The sequence below is a fragment of the Lactuca serriola genome, chromosome 2 (assembly GCF_051521515.1).
Source record: "Lactuca serriola cultivar US96UC23 chromosome 2, Lser_US96UC23_V15, whole genome shotgun sequence".
Lineage (NCBI taxonomy): Eukaryota > Viridiplantae > Streptophyta > Magnoliopsida > Asterales > Asteraceae > Lactuca > Lactuca serriola.
In genome coordinates this window covers 42,437,197-42,462,611 of record NC_136409.1, presented here as the reverse complement: position 1 = coordinate 42,462,611, position 25,415 = coordinate 42,437,197, and the positions used below count along the sequence as shown (strand labels likewise).

The window sequence follows — 25,415 nt, the reverse complement described above, 5'->3', positions numbered from 1 at the left end:
AAACCCGCTCCGACTCGGCGAGTAAGCGTACCTACTCGTCAAGTCCCTTCTTCGAAATTACACTTTTTCCCTTAATTGAATTTCTGAAATTCCGGGATGTTACAACTCTCCACCACTTAAATTAGGCTTTGTCCTCGAAGCCTACTACAACATACGCTTCAGAACCGACTCCTTTGCACTGCAGACTCTGTTTTCTCAATCCACTCAGCTTCTTACAAACCCTACATCTGCATTTCTCCTAAAATGGCTTATTCTCACATGGCATCCTTGCCATTACTCCCAGCCGACCATCAGCCTTCAACTCAATAGCACCACATATTAACCACGTATCATCCGATGATACCATCCATTCATATTAGGAACACACCTTCGCGCCCTGCGAATGCTAGATACCACAAAACACCCACTGAGCTCCGCCAAGACACTGATCCATCTTACTACGCCCAAAAATTGGCGATAACCCTGATAACTTGCAACCGAGAACAAACCCTGATTTCCCCTCTGATTCTATACCTTACGCGCTGACAGGATACTGCATCCTTTAGCTCCCATAACCCATCAACCAAACGTATCACGCAACCACTCGTACCTGGCCCAATCAGCCTCGGGCTGGAAAACCAGGTACGCCTATAACGGGTCGAATCATCCCTAGGATGGTATACCCTCGCATCCTCATATATGTTTGGCCCAGTCAACCCTCAGGTTGGAATACCAAACACACCAGGTCCAATCAATCATAGGGTTCGGTCATCCACATGATGGAATATCCCAGATTGGAATACCTCCACATACGTAACTCAAACCTACTACCATACTTGGGACCAAGGACCTTGTCCTTGCGTCACACTCGAACCCTTCGGTTCGCCACAACTGAGTGTAACCCACTCACACATCCCTATCACGATCTCTAGGTCCTTGACCTTCGACTGTAATATCCTTATACAGTCCTCATCACCAGTACAGACTGCTCCCGAGTCTGTTAACCTGCTACCTCACTTTCCTCTATCCAAATATCTGATCTAAAGCCACTATCCCCCTCCTCTTCCAAGGAGACTGAAGACATGCCCTCGCATCCTCCAACATTGCCATAGCAACAGATCCTCGCTATACATCACCCATTAGTGGTGCTCACCGCTATCTCCTAACATGCATAAATACTCAGAGACTGATCGCATAACCAGCAACCCGTACATAGCCTGCCGTATTTCCTCGACATCTCCACCATTCGGGGACAAACCCACTACCCGCTATCACAAAACAACATCCTCACTACTGTTTCTAAGATCCACGACACATGCAAAGCCCTTACTATAACTAAACCGCCTCATCACACCACCCTATTAATCAACATTCAAACCGCATTAGGCAACCTTCTACAACCAGCAGCTCATCCAAGAATTTCCAATTCCCCTAATAATCAACGAGTAGGTCCGCCTCCCCCACTTAGGGCACTAACCACCATCCACTGGCAGCGAAGCTGACATGCTGCTCAATCGAACCCCACTAATACACCGAACTTCAAGGAACCTAAGTTCCTGCTGAAAGTTCTCGAATTCCCCATTCATAACCTTCCTTTCTCTCGAATTCCACACCGAATACTGACCCTCGAAGAACCCTCAATACTAACTCTTCTCTAACATATACAACACTTTAATATCTCATGTAAGAAACAACATCTCATAATCACAACATAAACATGATAAGGCAGAAAAACATACCGGCTGACACCTCTGGCGCTGACCCGATCTCCTCGGTACAAGCTGATAAGCATGCCCTGGAGCCTTTGGAGGCTCTGCTCTACCCTGACCTCCGTCAGTAAGTCTCAAAGTGGCTAGCGTTGGGGCCTGCACTGACCTGCCAGCCAGCAGAGGACACTGGGCCTTTATATGGCCACCTGGTGACAATGATAACAAAGTCGGACTCCTGCCGCAGGAGTCGACTTCCTGCAATCCCTGGCTATATGGCCCTTCTGGCCACACTTGTGGCACCCCGAAGAATAACGGCATCTGCCATCGTGCACCTTGCCGCACTTCTCGCAAGTGCGGCTTCTCGGACCTCCCTGCTTATAATCAGCAGCCCTAATCCGCTTCGGTGCAGGTTGCGACTGAACCGGGGCTTGCCTCTGCTCTCTCAACTGGAGCTCAATCTCTAAGTCGCGCCGCCTAGCGGCCTCCTGCAACTCCAACAAGGTATCATACCTCTGCGTGGACACGAACTGCCTGATGTCCCTCTTGAACATACTCAGATATCGAGACATCTGAGCCTGCTCCGAAACAAAATCCAGGAAAAACATCACCCTCTCAGTGAACATCCTGGTGATCTCCGTCACCGACTCTGAATCCTGCTTCAACTCCAGGAACTCCTGAGCCAATCTCTCCTGCTCCACCCGCGGAACATAACAAGTACTGAACATATCTCGAAACTGATCCCAAGTAACCTCAGCTCTTTGCGCGTCAAAATACGATCCCGTAGTCAACCTCCACCAATCCTTCTCCCCGAGTCTCAAAAGGTTCAGAGCACACCTTACCCTCTGATCCGCAGGGCATGAACACGCGAAGAAACAACCCTCCACGTCTGCCAACCATCTCATAGCAACAATCGGATCCTGAAATCCATCAAAAGTAGGGGGATTCGTATTATCAAAGTCACGATACTGAAAACCTCGACCAGTTCCTCCCCCTGCCGCTGTTACAGCCGTTGTAGCTGCCACGACAGCCACTTCCGCAAGAGCTGCATAGCGCTCATCAAAGTACTCAACCATGGTGGTCTTGATCGACCCAAACATCTTCGGCAACTCAGCCCGAAACATAGCAACAACCTCATCATGCAGGATCTCGCGAATCCTGGCATCCAACTCATTCGTGCTCATCTGACCAATGACCTCAGATGGTACGGATCCATCCTGATTACCCTCTCCTGATCCCGATCCCGAACCAGATCCTGCCCCGAGACGTCTCGTAATTGGCATACTAAAAGGAAAAACACCAATACGATTCTCAGATACTTCGCATAACCACCGCGAAGTAACCTCTAACCAACAACCTAGGGGTTGTGACTTCCTTGACACGCGTATGGGTCCTGTGCTTTCAGTAGTACGGACCCATACTACCTTCCACACCTACCCATATTTGTCTCAAGTATCACCACAACGCCCTAAGCACAAACATACATAGCAAGCACTCAACCCTCACCCCTAGGGGAATACTGGATATCTCATACCGACCTACCGGTCCCACAACTCACCCAACCATGAAACTTCCACCAAACCTGCAGCACTAGTGTATGCTATCCATACATAACGTTGGACCCTATAGACTTTCAAATATTCAATCCTACCCTAAGCTCCCAATCACACAAGAACAGAACATTAGGTTAAATCAAACATTCTCAGACTATAAGATCTTAATTATGTATAACCGTGATGCATACACTAGATAACTATGGTAATGATGTCAATTTCATATAAAGAGAACCCTAGGCTAGCAAGCATCATGTAATCAGGCAATTCTATCATGCAATTCCTGAAGATCCCTAGCCTAGTACTAGCATGTTGTTCCAACATATCACATAAACAATAACTTGTATGGTATTTTGGGGTAACTTACTGGCTCCGACTGATTGTCTGCGTCCTCCTTTGACTAATTTTGAAAACCTTTTGAAAACTATTTTTTTTTTAAATCTCTCCTTGATTTGAGATTGGATTCACACGAATGTTCCTGCAATTCACTCAAACCAAGGCTCTGATACCAACTTGTAACGACCAAAAATTTTCAACCAATTTAAAACATTTTATTTCATTCAAAACCATTAAGTCCATACATCTTGTTTTCAAAATATTTCAAACATCAGAGTATTTCCCAGAACCATATCATAAGAACATAAAACATGAGGAGCGGTACGATCACGCCTTCGCCTTGACACGATCTCCTGAAGCACCTGAAACAATAAACCACAATTGTAAGCCCGAAAGCTTAGTGAGTTCCTCCAAGGTACCCATACACACATAATCATACACATACAACAAAGAACAACATACTACAGGTCCAATCAACCTTCCGGTTGGAATACTGTCGCACCCCAAAACCAAGAACGACGGGAACGTTCTAGGGCGGAGGACGTCATGTACTGTATCACAACATAGTATAATAGTAAGCAAGTAAACAACATCATCCATTGCATTAAATATATATATATATTTAATATAAGTGTGTTATGTAGTATATAAGACACCAAAATATAAATCAAAATATAAGATGAGTCTTGTATGCGCTCCATCTTCTCAAAGGCTGGCATCGGTACCTGTCTACTGATGACCTGAGAATACAAGTTATTTTGAAAGAGTTTATCAGCATTAAAGCTGGTGAGTTCATAAGTATTTAGTGTCTATGTTTGTATCAAAATGATTGAAACGGTGTTTGATGTACGAATTTGTAAACGTTTGTAGTAAAAGTATGTGAAGGTTTGTAAGTGTTTGTAAAAGTTTGTAACTCCTAGAAAATCCTATATTTTCTACTAAATGTAGCCTTCTACCAAGGCACAACTGTTTTGTATGTTTGTTTCTTGTAAAAGTGTGTAATTTTCCCAAGTGTAACTATCATTATCAAAATATAATTTGTACATTAATGTTTAAGTGAAGTAATCACCAAATAAATATAAAGGGTAAATTAATGTAGTACTGTAGTGTTGTATTATAGGAACTACTGCTGTACTAACTACCTTAAACCGGATTTATATCAAGGTATTATGTGATTAATTGTACCATACTATCGACCGGGAAACACGACAATGTAAGTCGTCAAAAGGAATGACATTTGGCACCCGAAGACCTGCAGGTCCCGCTGTAGCTAGCAGCAAGGTGTAGGATAGTCAATCCAGTATAGATCTATATGCAAATTCACGCTCTCCCTCCAGGAGATTTTGGTAACAACTCGGGCCATGACAACGAAGGCATGCTCCGATACAGTGCATCACATTGATGTTATAGTATACTTGTATATGTAATGTATGTACTTGTGTAATGAATGTATTGTTTCTCATCATAGTATCGTTGTATATGTTCACATCATAGTATAGTTGTATATGTTCTCATCGTAGTATAATTGTATATGTTCTCATAATAGTAAGTAATGACTCATGAATGAAATGACTCTTGTGTGCTTCATTGAACTAGAAGTAGTAAGTAGTATAACCCTAAACTATACCTATCATAGTTTATTAGTAAACTTGTTTGCATGACTGAATGTATTGAACTGAGATAAAAGTCTTTATATCTATACACATATACATAATATATAAGTAAGGAATCAACGACACTCGGACAAACAACCGGATACTTTAAGACCACAACCAAACAAGGACAAGAAGTAAAGTGGGTTATCAGTTCTAAGTCCTTCAAACCTTATTTATATAACTATATATGTAGTAGACATGGTTTTAACAATATATAAGTTTAAAAATTTTAAAAGAAAGGTTTAGTATACAAAAATGAATTTGATAAAGAGTTTGACATGTAAACTAGTTTTATAAACCGTTTGGAGTCATTTGTTTGGTAAAACAGTTTAAAGTATAGAAATTCCATTTGTATGCTAGTTATTAATCACATGTGATTGATCTAATAACTAACATGATTCAACTTGTATCCCCCCCCCCCCCCATAAAAGCATTTTAAAACATTTAATAACATTTCAAAGGTTGATTAAGGGGTATAAACTCACCTGTAGTGAGTGGTTTGGATGAACGGGTGGTTTAGGATGCTAAGTGTCAAGTGAACACTTGAGCACACACACAGATCCTATTTATCATATAATAACGCATATATGTATCCAATTAGTAATTTAACAACTAATTAATCAAGTTAAGACACCCTAGGACATGGAAAAACACTTTGATTCAAGTGATAAAAGTACCAAGGGTTGCATCTAACGGTTGTATAGCCACTTAAGGGAGTTCTCGGTCCAAGTGGTATGTTTCTTGTGGTTTTCGGTCCATATGGATCTCGGTCCATATGGTTTCCGGTCCAAGAGGTTGGCCGAAAACTCTTGTTCTTTGATGCATAAGGTGATTTCCAAGGGCTTCCAACAAGCAAGAAGTTTTCTAGACTCAATACTTAGTATTAGGAAGGTTTAAAGTCATTTTGCACCTTTCATAAGGGTTTTCGGTCTAAGGAGATGCACTAGACCGAAAACACCTTTGTTCTTGGATAAATGGATGTTTTCAAGGCTCTAAATTAAGTATCCTTACTAGATAACAAGTATAGGAGATAGATACTTACAATATGGAAGCAAAGAAGGGTGTTTTCGGCCCAAAACACTAGTGTGTGTGTGTTCTTGGTGTAACTAAGAACACTTGAAGATCTACATAAATGGAATGATTTCATGATTGAAATCATATAAGATTACTAGATAATGGAAGAGATGAACTAAACAAGGAAGGAAACACTTACAAATAAAAGATTTAGAAGGAAAAATCGGATGATACTTGAGAGGATTTCGTTTCTTGTTCTTGAAAGAGTAAAAAGTGACAAATATGGCTAAGTGTCATATATATATATATATATATATATATATATATATATATATATATATATATATATATATATATATATATATATATATATATATTACTCGTGGGGGTTTTCGGTCCAAACACCATTTGGGCCGAAAACTCGTAACTCTTGGAGTTTTTGCGAAAATGATGCACAATGAACCTAGGGCATCCTCTCTCTTGTTATTCCTTGAAGTAATAAGCTTTAAAACACTTAAACTGACTCCAAAATGCTTAACAGATAGCAGGAACAATCCTGGTTTCTATTGAAGTGAATGATTATTCAGAATAGAACTTTCAGGTTGTCACATCATCCCTCCGTTAGAAGGAATTTCGTCTCGAAATTAGAGTTTAAGCAAATAAGTAGTTACAAATAACTAAGCAAATAGATGAGGATATTTCAGTTTCATCTGATCCTCTCGTTCCCAAGTGAGTTCAGGTCCTCGCTTGGCGTTCCAACGAACCTTCACTATCGGGTTGCGGCTTTGCTTCGTCTGCTTGACCTCACTGTCCATGATCTCAACAGGTTCTTCCACGAAGTTGAGGCTCTTGTTGATTTCGATCTCAGCAAGTGGAATTACAAGAGTCTTGTCGAACAGACACTTTTTTCAAGTTTGAGACGTGGAATGTAGAATGTACGTTACGGAGCTCGCGGGGTAGGTTGAGTTTGTAAGCTACAGGGCCGATTCTAGCGAGAATCTCGAAAGTCCCTATGTATCTTGGATTGAGCTTCCCACACTTTCCAAAGCGTATCAATCCCTTTCAGGGTGAGACTTTCAAAAGAACACGGTCTCCCACCTGGAATTCCAAAGGCTTCCTTCATTTGTCTGTGAAGCTTTTCTGTCGGTCTCTAGAGGCCTTCAATCGTTTACGAATTTGAATGATCTTTTTTGTCGTTTCCCGTATGATTTTCGGACCTGTGAGAGTGTTGTCAGGAATTTTTCCTTTAGCTAACTGGGTGTCACCTACCTCAGCCCAACACAGAGGGGATCTGCACTTTCGGCCATAAAGGGCTTCAAATGGAGCAGCTTTGATGCTCGTGTGATAACTGTTATTGTAGGAAAATTCAATAAGGGGTAAGTGAGTATCCCATGCCTTCCCAAAATCAATCACACAAGCTCTCAGCATATCTTCCAGTGTTTGGATGGTCCTCTCACTTTGTCCATCGGTCTGAGGATGGTAGGATGTGCTCATGTCTAGCCTTGTTCCTAGGGAACTTTGTAGCGACTGCAAGAACCTCGAAGTGAACCTACTATCTCTATCGGAGATAATGAATATAGGAACACCATGCATTCGTACGATTTCCCGAATGTATGTTCTCGTAAGCTTCTCCATCTTGTCATTTTCTTTGATAGGCAGTGTAACACTCGTGTTTCTAGCCTAGGCATTTATATTGAGGTGATAGTCTAGGTTAACCTTTGTAACTCATTTTGAAGAAATGAAAAGGAATTATGTGAATATTATGTGAATTATGTGTTTTATGCTTAGTTATTAGGGTTTAATTAATTAAGAATAAAAATAAGCGTCAAAATTAAAGTGTAAGATAAAGCCGATATCTTTACATAAAGTTGTAGTGGTCGAAACAAGGATTTCGGGGATATAAAGAATACCAAAATCCGAGTTATAAAAAAGAAGTTATGACTTGTCGAAGTTTCGCGACAAAACCGGTACGGTGCTGAATGTCGTAAAAAGTGAGTTTTTGATAAACTACTTTTTAGCCTTAGTGATCTAAATGAAAGTCGTAGTATTCGTTAAATCGAGAAGTTCGATAAAAAGAACGCCCAAATCTGACTTCGTATGAGGAAGTTATGATTTTTCGAAGTTTCAGCTTAGCAGTAGATAGCTAAAAACTCGAATTTTAGATCGAGTGATTTTTAGCCGACACAACCTAAACGAGAATCGAAGGTCTCGTCATTAGTAGCACAACGGTAAAAAATCTGCCAAAAACGAACGTCGGATGAAGAAGTTATGAATAAATTAAATCGGTCATTATTTTAAAAAGCATAAATTAAATCGGTATTTGCTGGCCGAGAAATTAGGGGATGTCACAGGCAGAAAGTGAGCAGACTTGGTTAATCTATCGACGATGACCCGTATGGTATCAAGTCCACCCATTTTCTTGGGCAACTTGGTTATGAATCCACAGTGATCCGCTCCCACTTCCATTCTGGTATTTCCGGCTGTTGAAGTAAGCCTGATGGATTCTAGTATTCGACCTTAACCTTTGCGCAAGTAAGACATTTACTCACAAAGGTAGCAATCTCTGCTTTCATGTTAGGCCACCAGTATTGCTTTTTAAGATCCAGATACATCTTATCTAAACCCAGGTGGATGGAATATCGAGTGTTGTGCGCCTCGATCATGACCAAGTCTCGGAAGCCACTGTGTTTCGGTGTCCAGATCCGGTCCATGAAGTATAAGGCTCTGCCAACCTTGGCTTCTAAGTTCTTATCCATTCCTCTAAGGGATTCACCCACCACGTTTTCAGGTTTCAAGGCTTCAAGCTGAGCCTCCTGAATTTGTGTAGACAAGTGTGAATGGATAGTCATTGTCAATAATTTGACCCTTCGACCAGAATATTCTTTCCGACTTAGGGTGTCTGCTACTACATTGGCTTTACCCGGGTGATAACGAATTTCGCATTTGTATTCATTGAGTAGCTCGACCCACCGTCGTTGTCTCATGTTGAGCTCCTTTTGATCGAATATGTGTTGTAAACTCTTGTGGTCAGTAAAAATGGTGCTTTTCGTGCCATACAGGTAATGTCTCTAGATCTTCAGGGCAAACACAACTGCCCCCAGCTTCAGATCGTGTGTGGTGTAGTTGACTTCGTGTGTATTCAGCTACCTTGAGACATAGGCAATGACCTTACCTCGTTGCATCAGAACACAACCGAGCCCTTGGTTGGATGCATCGCAGTAAACAACAAAGTCTTCTATCCCTTCGGGGAGGGATAGTATCGGTGCGGTGCATAAGGCTCTCTTTAGTGTTTGAAATGTTTTTTCTTTTTTCTCCTCCCAGTCAAAGGCCACTCCTTTCTAGGTCAGGGTAGTAAGAGGCTTCACAATCCGGGAGAAGTTCTATATGAACCTGTGGTAGTAGCCAGCGAGACCTAGAAATTGACAAATTTCTGTAGGCGTCTTCGGTGATGACCAGTTCTCAATGGCCTTAATTTTGGATGGGTCCACGTGGATTCCCTCTTCGCTAATCACGTGTCCTAAGAATTCGACTCTTCGGATCCAAAATTCGCATTTCGAGAACTTTGCGTAGAGTTCTCTATTCGTAGGGTTCTTAGGACTTGCCGCAGATGATCACTATGTTCCTCCTCACTTCTATAGTAGATAAGTATGTCATCGATGAAGACGATGACGAACTGATCCAAGTAAGGACGACATACACTATTCATTAAGTCCATGAATACTGTAGGCGCATTGGTCAATCCGACTGGCATCACCACAAACTCGTAGTGTCCGTAATGAGTTCGGAAGGCTGTCTTTGGAACATCCTCCTTTAGCACTCGTAACTGGTGATATCCGGGCCTTAGATGAATTTTGGAAAAGTAACTCGCCCCTTGCAGTTGGTCAAATAAATCGTCTATGCAAGGCAGAGGGTAATGATTTTTGGCCGTCAGTTTGTTGAGTTCTCTATAGTCGATACACATACAGAATGATCCGTCTTTCTTCTTAACAAACAAGATCGGTGCTCCCCAGGGTGAGAAGCTTTATCTAATAAAGCCCTTACTGAGCAGTTCATTAAGTTGACCAGATAATTCCTGCATCTCAGCTGGTGCTAATCGGTAAGGAGATTTGGCTACTGGGGTAGCTCCTGGAACTAAGTCGATTCTGAACTCGACTTGTCGTTGCGGAGGTAATCTTGGCAGTTCTTCTGGAAAGATGTCGGGAAATTCGTTTGCTATCGGAATGTTCTTTAGTTCTTTCGTTTCTAGGCTCGTATCGACAACGTGAGCAAGGAATGCACGATATTCCTTACGTAGATACTTCTGTGCTTGAATGCTTGAGATGATACTAAGACTCGTGTCGGCTTTGTCGTCGTAGATGATGAGAGTTTCGTTAGACGGGAGGTTTAGACGGACCGCCTTCTTGTAGTGCATGATGTCGGCACGATGAAGACTCAACCAATCCATGTCGATGATGACGTCAAAGCTTTTAATCGAGACCGGCATGAGGTCGATTGGAAATGAATGGCTATCTAAAGTTAGGGTACATCCTATGTATATGCTATTAGTGCTCTCAATTTTCCCATTAGCCATTTCTACAGTGAATGGTTCTTTAAGTGCATGTGGTTGTTGTTTAAGTAATCCTGCAAATTTCTAGTTTACGAAACTCCTTTCTGCCCCACTATCAAATAGTATGCATGCATAAGAGTTTTCAAGGAGAAACGTATCGGTCACCACCGTAGGGTCAGCAACTGCTTCCCCTTGGCCTATAGCCAGAACTCTTCCTGCTCCTCCTGCATTTCTTGCTTTGGGGCAGTCCCTTTTATAGTGGCCCACATCACCACATCCATAGCAAGCCTGGCCCACGCTAGTGCCGAGAACTTGGGTGATCGGCCTTGCCGGAGATTTGCAGAAACAGACAGTGTGTCCTTTCTTGTTGCAGTTGGAGCACTACATTTCTCGGCAGGGGCCGTTGTGGTGGAAGTTGTATTTGTTGCACTTTGGCAAACTTCCAGCGTACTGCTTCACCGGAACAGCAGCAGCAGCGGGAATTATCGTGGCATGAACCGCCACAATCTGCTACCTTTTGGCAGCTCGTTGTTTCTTCTTGTCATCCCAGAATTTCCGCTTATTGTTAGCGGGTTTTGGAGGGTTCGGAAATGGCCAGGGTTGTTGTTGATGATAGGGATTGGACTCCATGATCGATGAGTTGTTGTGCCAGTCGCTTGGCACTGTCGAAGGTAGTGGGGTTTGAGGCTAAAACATTCCCCTGCACCGGAGGCAATAGCCCCCAGATATACCTCTCTATCTTCTTTCCCTCCGTAGGAACCATGTTGGGACAGAGGGCCACCAGTTCACTGAATCTGGCGGTATATGCGACTATGTTGGAGCCCCTCATGGTTAGGCTACACAGCTCCTGTTCCAACTTCTGAATCTCGCCCCTCGGGCAATACTACTCAATCATGAGGTCTTTCATAGTTTCCCAGCCCATGTCGTTTTCCACTACAAGAGTGTATAACACCCATAAAATTTACGCCAAAATTTAAACTTTTAATACTAACAAAAAAGTCAAATAGTAATTGTTTTTAAAAAAACATTTCCAATTCATTTATCATCAGAGTGTCCCAAATAGATCATGAGGATGAGGAGCGGTACGGTCACGCCTTCGCCTTCCCTCGCTCTCCTGAAGTACCTGAAACAATAAGCTGAAAACTGTAAGCCCGGGGGCTTAGTGTGCTACCCCCAAAATACCAATACCACGCTGGTAGAAACCATAGCCATAACGATCAATCAAACAACATATATACTGGGCCATCGGCTGGACTGGTCCGCCCTACTAGGCCTACAGTCTATCTGTATCTATCCCGAGCCTTCGACATGACTGGTCCGCCGCGTGGGCCTACACTCTCCCCGGACCGCTCAGAGGATGTGTTGGCGTTCAGCACAAAGCAGGACCGCTTCAACCCAACCCACAAACAAATAATCATGTATGCATACTATCATATATGGGCACATACAAATAGCAAACATATCTATCTCACTGACCATTAATCATAGAGTTTCACTTGTAACTAGAGCATCGACCTAACAGGTCACTAACATACCAATCTTTACGGATCATGAAAGCATAACATACTATCTATCCTAATTCCAATCTAACAGATCAGAATCATATGTAGCATACCATGACAATCGATCTAACCGATCTCTAGCATAGCAACCATCCCTAACAGGATGAAATCTAACATGGCAATAACGAAGCAGCCATCCTAACCCAGGATGAAATCTAACATGGCAATAACAAAGCAACCATCCTAACCCAGGATGTAAATCATAAAGGGCTGGCCTTGGTGTCGTAGACCCTATCGATATAGTGAGGATAACTCACCTTGCAGATGTCGATTCGAAAGGTAAACTCCAACTATCGGATCACTTGACACCGGCTCCACCACCTACAACCATAGCACAATATACTCATAATTTCTTACACTTATGAGACACCTCATAACCTCCTAGTAAATTCCTGCTCAAGGTCAAAGTCCTCGGTTAAGGTCAACAGTCCATGTTGACCTCAACTCGCCGAGTACACTCGGCCACTTGCTGAGTCCATGGAGCACATTCCAACTCACCGAGTCATCGGAGTGACTCGTCGAGTTCCCTCGAATCCCGATCAATCCTTAAGGCCACCTGTCGAGTTTCCTCCTAGCAACTCGACGGGTACACACGCAACCATATCCTTGGTTAAACTCATCCGACTCGCCAAGTTTCATGGCCATCTTCATCTAACTCGCCGAGTTGTTCAAACAACTCGTCGAGTTCACGGCTTCCTTCAACTGACTCGCCGAGTTGTTCATCCAACTCGTCGAGTTCAGTGCACATCTTCATATGACTCGCTGAGTCTTTACAGTCATTTTAACATGCAGACGTCTTTAAGCCATGGCAAGGCCCCAAATTGCAGATCCAACTTCCTTAGGCCTGCTTATCACGTAAAGTTGCAAACTTTACATGCATGCATTGCTTCACAAGCTCATAATGCCAAAACCAAACTTTTAATGGGTGTTTATGGACCAAGGGAACCTTAATCTTGTCTAAAGCTGGGACTTTATGCTTGAATGCTCCAAAGAGGGTCCAGATCTGAAGTTACAACTTCATATCTAGCCCATAGATTGTCATACCAACTTGATACCCTCTTAAAACCCCTAAACTCATTCAAAGATAAGGTCTAGACTGCAATAACTGAGGGTAATGGTTTAATACCTTCCCAAGAGATGTCCACAGCAGAAGAATTCGGATCTCCTCCCAGCTCCTTGCTCCAAACACTTGTTTTCCCCAAACTTTTACACCAAAATCTTCTCTCAAAGCTTCAACACACAAGGCACACACACACACGAGTTAGAGATGCAAAGGGGGCTTCCAAGGAACTGAAAGAGGCTTGAGCTTCTTTAAATAGGGGTGCAACCCCGGGAATTAGGGTTTCACTTTCCAGCTCCTACTCGCCGAGTCCCACATGGACTCGCCGAGTAGATCACTTAACTCGCGATCCAACCCACTACTACTCGACGAGTAAGGCAACCAACTCGTCGAGTAGAGCCAAAACCCAAAAATATTATATTTAAAGTACTACCTAAGAGTCGGGGCGCTACAGAGTGAGTGACTTGGCATGGTTGTTCCACCACGTCAGGGATTTCTCCTCAAAGGTGCAAGCGGCAAACTTAACCTTACTCGTGGCAGGGCAGGAGCAAATCTCGAAGACTGAATCCATCTTCTCGAACCATTGCGAGAGGGAAATGACTTTGCCAGTCCCCTTGAAGGGTTTTGGCTTACAGTTAGTGAAGTCCTTGTAGGAGCACTCTCTCGACTCTCGAGCGCACAAGGATTTCACCTTGAGTAGAGTTAACAGGGGTTCCACCTCTGCTGGCATCAGTGGAGTGATATTGAGCCATGGCCGTAGCCACAGCCGCAGCCACTGCAGCATTCAGAGCTGCCGCATCGAATTGTGGAGGAGGTGGTGGTATTGGAGTTGGAGTAATTTGAGGATTACGCCTTGTTGATTTGCGAGGAGGCATCCTTCAACTATAAGTTTAATTGAAAGATGTACATGGTGGTTAGAATCAATTGTAAGCATGGTGAGAGTGATCCATGGGCTAAATCGCCATAGTCCAACAATTGAATGAGTGTATGTTTTGAAATAGAAGCACAGAAGAAAAGTAGAGGAAATACAAGAGTACTGATTTTTCCAACAGATTAGATAACTGTCAACATTACTGGTATTATTGATGTAACAAGTTCGGGAAAAACGACCTAGCAGTAGGTCTTACATCACACCATATGAGGGAAAATGTTGACAGATCTTAGATTCCTAGTTAGAGTACTTGGAAAGTAGGAATATTTCACAGACAAAAGCTTCATAGAGCACATTTCAGAAAGGCTATTCCTTGAATCAAAAGAAAAGATGTGCTAGACATCTTCTAACTACGATGGTAATTCCTCGCGCGAACCCTAAGATCTGCCACTTGACGAACCACTTCTTGAAGGTGTCGCTCATGAGCCCTCTGGCGAACTCGAAGTTCTATGAATTTAGCTCGGGAGGCAGCCAGTTGTTGCTGCAGAGTCTCATTGGTCCTTCTGGTCCTCTCCGTTGCTTCTTCAAGACGGCAAATGCGGACCGTGTTGACACCAGAGTTGGCATCAATTTCCATGATTTGGCTGATGGCTACTCGACCTTGCTCGACATTCTGAGCAATCCTACAAACCATGATAGGTAGGACTCAGTCAGCTGAGCCACCCTTGTTTATGTTGTAAAAGCTCTGGTCCCTGTCGTAGGGTAAAGTTTGACCATGTTCATTGCTCCAACGATTCAAGTTTGTTTCCCACAAGGGCGTGGGACCTTGAAACGCGGGTCAGGGGTTGAGATTTGGGGCTTGACCCACTTGGGGTAGGTTATTGACTTCAGGCTCGGAGTCAAAACCATCCGAGAAGCCTTCTGGTAGGTGATCATCCAAAAGAATTGGATGCTCATCTTCGGGCTCTTCTTCAAGCCATCCAGCATTGCCGTGGGGTGGAAAGTACGGGTCGCCATGATATCTATGCGAGAAAAAAGGGATAAGAATCTTATATAAATAGACGTACTACTTAAGATAATTATAAGATGATCTTTATCAGTTATGTCAATACTTGTGTAGTGTATACCAATTATATGAAGTCAAAGCAGGATAGACCTTCGAATAAGTGGCCCTAACTCCAAATCCACAACCAAAAAAGGACAAGAAGTAAATCAAAGGTCACAGATTCTGAGTCTATAGCACCTAAATTTCATATAACCTTATCGTATCTACTTAGCGACTATTGACCTACTTGATAGAGACCTTTTTAGTTCTCAAATATGTAATTATAGTAACACAAAATACTCCTATAGTATTTTAGACTTATGTTGTGTTCTAGTGTTTTCATTGTAGTAGTGTTGGTAAGTTTTTAGACTTGTTGCCATATCACAACCATTATTGGGCACATGCTAATCACTCCTCGGACCAGCATAGTTGATCAGGCTATGCCACTCCCAGGACTAACCATACATCCTCGAGCTTACTCCAGGAGCGGTACGATCACGCCTTCGCCTTGCCACGATCTCCTGAAGCACCTGAAACAATAAACCACAATTGTAAGCCCGAAAGCTTAGTGAGTTCCCCTAAAGTACCCATACACACATAATCATACACATACAACAAAGAACAACATACTATGGGTCCAATCAACCTTCCGGTTGGAATACTGTCGCACCCCAAAACTAAGAACGACGAAAACGTTCTGGGGCGGAGGACGTCATGTACGGTATCACAACACAGTATAATAGTAAGCAAGTAAACAACATCATCCATTGCATTAAATATATATATATATATATATATATATATATATATATATATATATATTTAATATAAGTGTGTTCTCTAGTATATAAGACACCAAAAAAATAAATCAAAATATAAGATGAGTCTTGTATGCGCTCCATCTTCTCAAAGGCTGGCATCGGTACCTGTCTACTGATGACCTGAGAATACAAGTTATTTTGAAAGAGTTTATCAGCATTAAAGCTGGTGAGTTCATAAGTATTTAGTGTCTATGTTTGTATCAAAATGATTGAAACGGTGTTTGATGTACGAATTTGTAAACGTTTGTAGTAAAAGTATGTGAAGGTTTGTAAGTGTTTGTAAAAGTTTGTAACTCCTAGAAAATCCTATATTTTCTACTAAATGTAGCCTTCTACCAAGGCACAACTGTTTTGTATGTTTGTTTCTTGTAAAAGTGTGTAATTTTCCCAAGTGTAACTATCATTATCAAAACATAGTTTGTACATTAATGTTTAAGTGAAGGAATCACCAAATAAATGTAAAGGGTAAATTAATGTAGTACTGTAGTGTTGTATTATAGGAACTATTGTTGTACTAACTACCTTAAACCGGATTTATATCAAGGTATTATGTGATTAATTGTACCATACTATCGACTGGGAAACACGACAATGTAAGTCGTCAAAAGGAATGACATTTGGCACCCGAAGACCTGCAGGTCCCGTTGTAGCTAGCAGCAAGGTGTATGATAGTCAATCTAGTATAGATTTATACGCAAATTCACGCTCTCCCTCCAGGAGATTCTAGTTACAACTCGGGCCATGACAACGAAGGCATGCTCCGATATAGTGGATCACATTGATGTTATAGTATACTTGTATATGTAATGTATGTACTTGTGTAATGAATGTATTGTTTCTCATCATAGTATCGTTGTATATGTTCTCATCATAGTATAGTTGTATATGTTCTCATCATAGTATAATTGTATATGTTCTCATAGTAGTAAGTAATGACTCATGAATGAACTGACTCTTGTGTGCTTCATTGAACTAGAAGTAGTAAGTAGTATAACCCTAAACTATACCTATTATATTTTATTAGTAAACTTGTTTGCATGACTGAATGTATTGAAGTAAGATCAAAGTCTTTATATCTATACACATATACATAATATATAAGTAAGGAATCAACGACACTCGGACAAACAACCGGATACTTTAAGACCACAATCAAACAAGGACAGGAAGTAAAGTGGGTTATGAGTTCTATGTCCTTCAAACCTTATTTATATAACTATATATGTAGTGGACATGGTTTTAACAATATATAAGTTTAAAAACTATAAAAGAAAGGTTTAGTATACAAAAGTGAATTTGATAAAGAGTTTGACATGTAAAGTAGTTTGATAAACCGTTTGGAGTCATTTGTTTGGTAAAACAGTTTAAAGTATAGAAATTCCATTTGTATGCTAGTTATTAATCACATGTGATTGATCTAATAACTAACATGACTCAACTTGTATCCCCCCCCCATAAAAGCATTTTAAAACATTTAATAACATTTCAAAGGTTGATTAAGGGGTATAAACTCACCTGTAGTGAGTGGTTTGGATGAACGGATGGTTTGGGATGCCAAGTGTCAAGTGAAGACTTGAGCAAACACACGAATCCTATTTATCATATAATAACACATATATGTATCCAATTAGTCATTTAAAAACTAATTAATCAAGTTAAGACACCCTAGGACATGGAAAAACTCTTTGATTCAAGTGATAAAAGTACCAAGGGTTGCATCTAACGGTTGTATAGCCACTTAAGGGAGTTTTCGGTCCAAGTGGTATGTTTCTTTTGGTTTTCGATCCATATGGATTTCGGTCCATATGGTTTTCAGTCCAAGAGGTTGGCCGAAAACTCTTGTTCTTTTATGCATAAGGTGATTTCCAAGGGCTTCCAACAAGAAAGAAGTGTTCTAGACTCAATACTTAGCATTAGGAAGGTTTAAAGTCATTTTGCACCTTTCAAAAGGGTTTTCGGTCTAAGGAGATGCACTAGACCGAAAACACCTTTGTTCTTGGATAAATGGATGTTTTCAAGGCTCTAAATTAAGTATCCTTACTAGATAACAAGCATAGGAGATAGATACTTACAATATGGAAGCAAAGAAGGGTGTTTTCGGCCCAAAACACTAATGTGTGTTCTTGGTGTTCTTGGTGTAACTAAGAACACTTGAAGATCTACATAAATGGAATGATTTCATGGATGAAATCATGTAAGATCACTAGATAATGGAAGAGATCAACTAAACAAGGAAGGAAACACTTACAAATCAAAGATTTAGAAGGAAAAATCGGATGATACTTGAGAGGATTTCGGTTCTTGTACTTGAAAGATTAAAAAGTCATAAATATGGCTAAGTGTCATATATATACTCATGGGGGTTTTCGGTCCAAACACCATTTGGGCCGAAAACTCCTAACTCTTGGAGTTTTTGCGAAAATGATGCACAATGAACCTAGGGCATCCTCTCTCCTTTGATTCCTTGAAGTACTAAGCTTTAAAACACTTAAACTAACTCCAAAATGCTTAACAGATAGCAGGAACAATCCTGATTTCTATTGAAGTGAATGATTGTTCAGAATAAAAATTGCGGGTTGTCACAAATTCCTCGGGCCCGCAACCATCAGGTTGGAATGCCAACATAATACGAGCCCAATCATCCTACCGGGATGGAATACTCTCGAACCACAACCATCGGGTTGGAATGCCCATACACCTATACGTACAACAATAACTATTATGGGTCCAATCATCTCACAAGATGGAATACCCCAGGCCCCTCAACCATCGGATTGGAATGCCAACACAATATGAGTCCAGTCATCCTACCGGGATGGAATACTCCTGGCCCACAACCATCGGGTTGGAATGCCCCACTCCCCATACCTACAGTAACTACTACTACTATGGGTCCAATCATCCCTCAGGATGGAATACCCCAGGCCCCTCAACCTTCGGGTTGGAATGCCAACCTACTATGAGTCCAATCATCCTACCAGGATGGAATACTCTTGGCCCACAACCATCGGGTTGGAATGACAACCTACTAGAAAATATACACACATAACAGGCAACCACATAATACTCTATAGAACCAACATACTAAGGCCCTATTATCCTACCAGGATGAAATACCGTCTACTACTGCTCAACATACATAACCCGCAGGTAACCTCCTACCAGCGTACATAAGGCAAGACCAACTATAGGTCTATAAATAACTACTACCCAACTACCAGGGCGCCGATCCAACAGAACTAGCCATCACTTAACTATCCATTTCTCTAAGATACTAAGCTAACAAGGCATATCCTCATATCATTATCCTATCTACCAGGATACTAGCATGCATATCATCACATAACATAACAAGCTGTAAACAACAATTCAAAGGGCCGGCCTTAGTGCCTTAGTGCCTTAGACCCTTAAGTACAGTGAGGATAACTCACCTGAAATGAAGAATCGAACCACAAAAGCACACACCCGAAGCACTGCTCCAAACTCCAACACCTATTGCCATCAATGGACCATTGACATAAATAACCGATCACCATAACACCCTTGGAGGTCAAAGTCAAAGTCCAGGCCAAAGTCAAAACTTCCTGACTGACCCTACTCGCCGAGTCAACTCGTTGACTCGTCAAGTCCTTAAACTCTGAAACTCTTAGTACCCAACTCAACTCGCCGAGTCACCCCAAGACTCGTCGAGTCCAACGACCTCCGAGTCCCATCCTGTTCAACTCACAGAGTTACCCTTCAACTCACTGATTCGGGGCTTTAACCAGAAGAGGTTAGGGTTCCGTGACCAGACTCGCCGAGTCCAAGAACAGACTCGCCAAGTTCAAGGCAATCTTCAACAGACTCGCCGAGTTGTTCTTCCAACTCGCCGAGTCCATGCACATGGTCATACAACTCGTCGAGTACGCCCATGTGACTCGCCGAGTCTCTCCAGTTCTCAATCCATTCAGAGGCTTTTTGAGCCATGCAGGGGCTCCAAACTGTAGATCCACTCTTCTAGGGCATGCCTCTCACGTAAAGTTGCAAACTTTACGTGAAAGCAAAGAGCTATAGGCCCAAATCACTCTAAGGCTAAGGTTTAAGACAAGGATGCTTCACCAACAAACCAAGGGCTGATACTTTATGAGGTTCTGGACCAATACAAGTCTAGATCTGTAGTAGCAACCTCAAATCTAGACCTCTAACCCGAAATAGATCCTTAACATGCCAAAATGTCCCCAAATCTCATTCAAGAAATAGATCTAGATGCAAAAGAGTCAAGGTAACAGCTTGTTACCTCCGAAATGTGCCCAAGCTGAAGTAGATTTTGGATCTACACCAATCCCTTGATGCTAGTCTCTTGATCTTCAAGTCCCATTCTCAAAATTCCTCCTCTAAAGCTCAATTCTCTTTATTAATGGAAGCTCACATGATTTCTAGGGTTTACTGACTCTCAAGGGCAATATTGAGGTTGAGGGGAGGACCTAAAGTGCTTTATATAGGGCACAACCCCTGGGATTAGGATTTTCTTTCTTTAGCACCAACTCGTTGAGTCCAAGCTTCCGACTCGGCGAGTTGATCACTTAATTCGCGACTCAAACCCGCTCCGACTCGGTGAGTAAGCGTACCTACTCGTCGAGTCCCTTCTTCGTAATTACACTTTTGCCCTTCATTGAACTTCTGAAATTTCGGGATGTTACAAGAGAGAGGGGCGGGGTATCCTCCCCTCCCTCCGTTCCCACACCCCCCTAAACCGCGGTGGCATTATAGTGTTCTGGTCGTGGATCCAGTTCCCGCACACCTCTTCCTGCCATATATCCTCCAACCTAATAATTAAAATTTAATTAAGGAATACGAATATTTGATTTTACCAAAATTTAACAATAAATATAAAGGTTTTTAAAATCTATTTTAGCCTAATTTAATAAAAGCCTACTTATTAAGAAGCAGAATTCTTTAATATATTATAATTATTGAATATTGTTAGTGATTTAATATATTATTATTATTGAATATTGTTAGTGTTTTACGATTTTTCAATGGAAACCATGACTTTTTCGAATAGATCTTGTAAAGAAGGGTAAATTATACGAATAGTCATTGTGGTTTTGGGGCAATCTACGTGCTTAATCCCTAAGACCTTTTTTTTAACTCGGACAGTCCCTATAATGTATTTTTGTTGCATGCTAGGTCGTTGATAGACCTAAAATGATTATATTATCCTTTTTTTATTTTTTGTTGTTTATTTCTTAATTATTTATGAAAAATGTTTAATAATAAGGTGGTCCCATCCCATCACACCCCACCCATTCTCGTCCTTCTCACTACCCCTCTGGTTTCCAATCTCTTGATAAACCTCCGACCAGACAATCACTAGGAACTGTCCCTTCCTCCGGCAAGCTTAAATACAAAACCAAATTCAATCACATTTTCAATCACAGTGTCTTATGATGAAACCCATAAATTGAGAAATCAAAATTGAAATTGAAATCAGAATCCCACTATCTCTCACATGTTATAGTTTTTGCATCTGAAACCACAAAAACTAAAATGTTTGAAGCCCAATAAATAATGAATCCTAGAAATTGACCATGGTTTCACAGACAAAGATAAATCTTTGTGAAGATGAAGAGGATTGATGATGTGAAATGGATGTTTGAAACCCAAAAACCTAGTTCCATGTGAGAGAAGAACATCAATGATGATGAAACTCATATGAGAAGAAGATCTACAAAGAAGATGATATCTGAAACAACATCGGGTGGATATGGTTCGTCGGAAGGTGACTGTAAGTACCAATGGTGAAACAAATGATGCAATCAATCAACCACCCAATGCAAATCGATTTCCAAAACCAAATCGATGAGGTTAAATTCAACCACTAAACTAAAACTCGATCTCAAATTGAAATCAAACTCAAAATTGACTCTGAAACTCAAAATAAACCTCAAACTAAATTTAAACTTGAAAACAAACGTAATGGGTGATATATGGTTTGTTTGGGACACCGACAAAGGAAAAGGGCGCCGTTCGGAGGATGCTTCATCTCTGCCTTCTCCGACGAACAACGAACGTCATCAATATGCTCTGATATTTTTGTTGGTGAACCGGTTGGCCTTGAAGGAAGGACATGAGGGAACCACCATCATTAGACGCTTGTGGCGGTGGTCGATGAAGGAAGACGACATGGATAAACCTTTAACGAAGAACACAATAGATGGTACTTGGGAGAAAATGTGTGATGGGGAATTAAGGACGTGGGAATGCTAGATTATGTTTAAGATTTTTTAATAATTATTTTATATAATAATAAATCGGAAAAGTGAAAGGGGTAAATAAAATAAAAGTAATACAATTATTTCATGGACCTAGCGAGCAGCAAAAATACATTTTAGGAACTATCAGAACCATCAAAGCTAAAAAAAAAAAACTCAATCTTAGAGAGCAAGTGCGCACATTGTCCCAAAACACAGACACTATTCGTATAAGTTACCCTGTAAAGAAATTGATGTGTACGGTGTACCGTCCAAATTATTGATCCCGAGAGAGATAGCAACAACTTCTATTTTAATTTCTCCAAGGAAAAATACATTTAACTTTTTCCCTATCCTGCATGGCATCCGTGATCCGTCTCAATCTTGACAGGTGTTTCTTATTTCTAGAAGTATTTCGAATTTTTTTTAATGTAAATCTAGAGTTTTTAGAACTATTTACAAAATTTACAAAAAGTAATAATAAAACTTCAAATATAATTCTAAAAAATTCACTCTTACTTATATATTTTATAATTAGGGAAATATCAAATCAATAAGATTACAAACAATACTTTACGAAAAAGTAAATTGCTTTCCAACTAGTTTCTTATTTACAGTTCTTTGGCCTGAACTCGATACCTTGAATAACAAGCCCGGTCTTCCAATTCCCTCCGTTCACCTCCGCCACACTCAACTCCAGTTCCGCCGCATCACCACCGCCATTAAAGTACTCTCCGATCTCAATCTCAAACCAACCATCTTCTCTTTGTTTCGGGCCATTCTCTTTAGAAGGCGAAGGCACATCCCAATTCGCAAATCCTCCTTTGCTAAACATCCCAATCCCTCTCCTTGATCGGAGTCCTCGTCTCCGCCCTGCTTCAGGGTCGAGATACACCATCCGGGTTTGACTCCGGTCGCCGTGAAAACCAATACAGACCTCCACCGGTTGGTACTCAAACCCATAAGCTTTCGATGTTGTTTTGAACACAAGAAGAGCAACGTAAGTGGTATCCGGGGAGAAGATTGAAGTATTGATTTTGCCGATGATTTCAAGCAAACTCACACTGATCAGTTCTGCTACCTCTCTGAATCTGTAATTCGAGATTCGAGGAGTTAAAAGAGGGAAAAGGATTTTTGAGGTGTTGATATCTTATAAGCGAGTAGCATAATATTACCTTGATTCTGTTGTTGGCGTCCATATCCAACAATTTGGGGAATCGGAAGAAGCGATTGATAATTGTCTCGCAGCTAACATGTAACATTTCTTCCCGCTACTTTTATCCAACCAGAAAGTCTGTTGAAATTGGATTCAGATAATCAGATCGATACATTTCATACGAGATCTCAGAATTTAATTTGATTTAATCATTTTTCGTGTTTACGAGGATTTGTAGAAGAATATGAAATTAACGAAGAGTCAAATGAAATGAAATAGGAGAGTTATTCAGAAGTTTACTTTGTTTCCTTCGTCTACGATGACTGGATGATCGCAGAGACGCAGATAAATCTCCTTCTTCGATGCGACTGAACCACCGTCCGCCGTCTCCGGCAGGTGCTCCGGCGGCGTGAAACTCTCCCAAACGCTGTCCCACTGTGCCGCCGAACGGAAAACGGAATTGACGGAGGACAACCGGGAAACATCTCGAGGGCTGGTGAGTGCCAATGCTTCAGCTACGAATCCTTCCGGCAACCTCTCGAAGAAATCCTCCATAGCTATTTCAGCTTTTTAACAAGTTTCGGAGATTAATGTTTATAACGTGGGTGGGGATATATGTTTATATTTAGAGTTTTAGACACGTAACGTCAATGGATGACGTGTTTAAAATGAAATATGGTTCATCTGAAAATTTATTATTTATCTATGATTATAATTTATAAAGTATATGAGTGGTATGTATAATCTTTAAAAATGGGGTTGAAATTTCATTTTATATTTTTTCGTGCTTGTTTTATGTGTATGGTCTTTCTTTAACAATGATATATTTAAACCGTTATCCCCGGCTTCATATCATTATATCATTATATGTGATTGTCACGTAGATATTATTAATTTATTATACATGATTATTGCCATCCACCAACAACTAGCGTTACACACTTATGGTACTTATGTATTTGTTCTTCCACGACATTTTGTAATCCTTCCATAAATTTTTATAGTTAGTTGACAATTATGCCCTTTCAAGGGGGAACCAAAGAGAATTAAAGAAGGTATTGTTGACCTGGAGTGGATAAAGGAAAAGAAAGAGTTTGAAAGAAACAAAGTATGGATACTAATAAAGCAACAAGAAGAACAATTTCGGAAAATAGGAAGGATGAAAATGGATTATGATCCGAAATCAACTTGTTTCGTGCTTAAAGTATATAATCAACAAGAAACTTTTTTCCGTAGTGACAAGAATCGATGCAATCAGATTTTTGTTTGTTATGGCTTATGCAGCTCACATGAAATTTAAAGTCTATCATGTTGATGTTAAATAGACATTAGACAAAACTTCAAAAAATGGTCCCTGTGGTTTTCAAAAATATCAAGTTTAGTCCCTAATTTCAAAAAACCTCACAGATCGTCCATGTGGTTTCAAAACTTTTAACATTTGGTCATTCCAACTAACTCCGTTACCATTTAGCCGTTAAGTCAGGGGCATTTTTGTCATTTCACTACACAGGGACCATTTATGAGGTTTTCTATTACTTTTTTTAAATAAATAAATTTAATATACAAGGGGTCCCACACTTCTCTCCTCTCTACAAGGGTCCCACACATCTCTCTCTCTCTCTCTCTCTCTCTCTCTCTCTCTCTCCATGTACACCGATCCTCCTCAACCTCATTCTCTTCTTCATCTTCTTCATGGCTTCCCCTATCATCTTTGTCTCTCTGTCATCACCCTTCCCTACCCACGAATGATCTCTGTTACTGCCACATGTCTCTGATGAGTCAACACTTATGGAATCATCAATCAACCCCAAACTAGTTCGTTCAATTGGTTTTTGACCAAACCGGGTTTTGTAATCTAGATCATGGTTTAGTTGTTCT

The 25,415-nt window shown here is 41.0% G+C and overlaps 1 protein-coding gene across 1 annotated transcript; it reads right to left on the bottom strand.

The window, feature by feature from the left end:
• Positions 1 to 22,876: 22,876 nt before the first annotated feature.
• Positions 22,877 to 24,148, bottom strand: LOC145086195 (putative F-box protein PP2-B12). Its single transcript, XM_079023940.1, has 3 exons — positions 23,838 to 24,148; positions 23,557 to 23,675; positions 22,877 to 23,472 (listed from the first exon to the last, which is right to left on the bottom strand). The coding sequence occupies exons 1-3, from the start codon at positions 24,090 to 24,092 to the stop codon at positions 22,989 to 22,991; spliced, it is 858 nt and encodes a 285-aa protein (XP_078880066.1). The 5' UTR covers positions 24,093 to 24,148; the 3' UTR covers positions 22,877 to 22,988.
• Between the last annotated feature and the right edge of the window lie 1,267 nt (positions 24,149 to 25,415).

Coding starts and splice junctions, on each gene's coding strand:
- LOC145086195 (XM_079023940.1), bottom strand. CDS start 24,092: ATGGAGGATTTCTTCGAGAGGTTGCCGGAAGGATTCGTAGCTGAAGCA. Junction 23,676..23,837: donor TCGTAGACGAAGGAAACAAA/GTAAACTTCTGA, acceptor CAATTTCAACAG/ACTTTCTGGTTGGATAAAAG. Junction 23,473..23,556: donor ACGCCAACAACAGAATCAAG/GTAATATTATGC, acceptor CTCGAATTACAG/ATTCAGAGAGGTAGCAGAAC.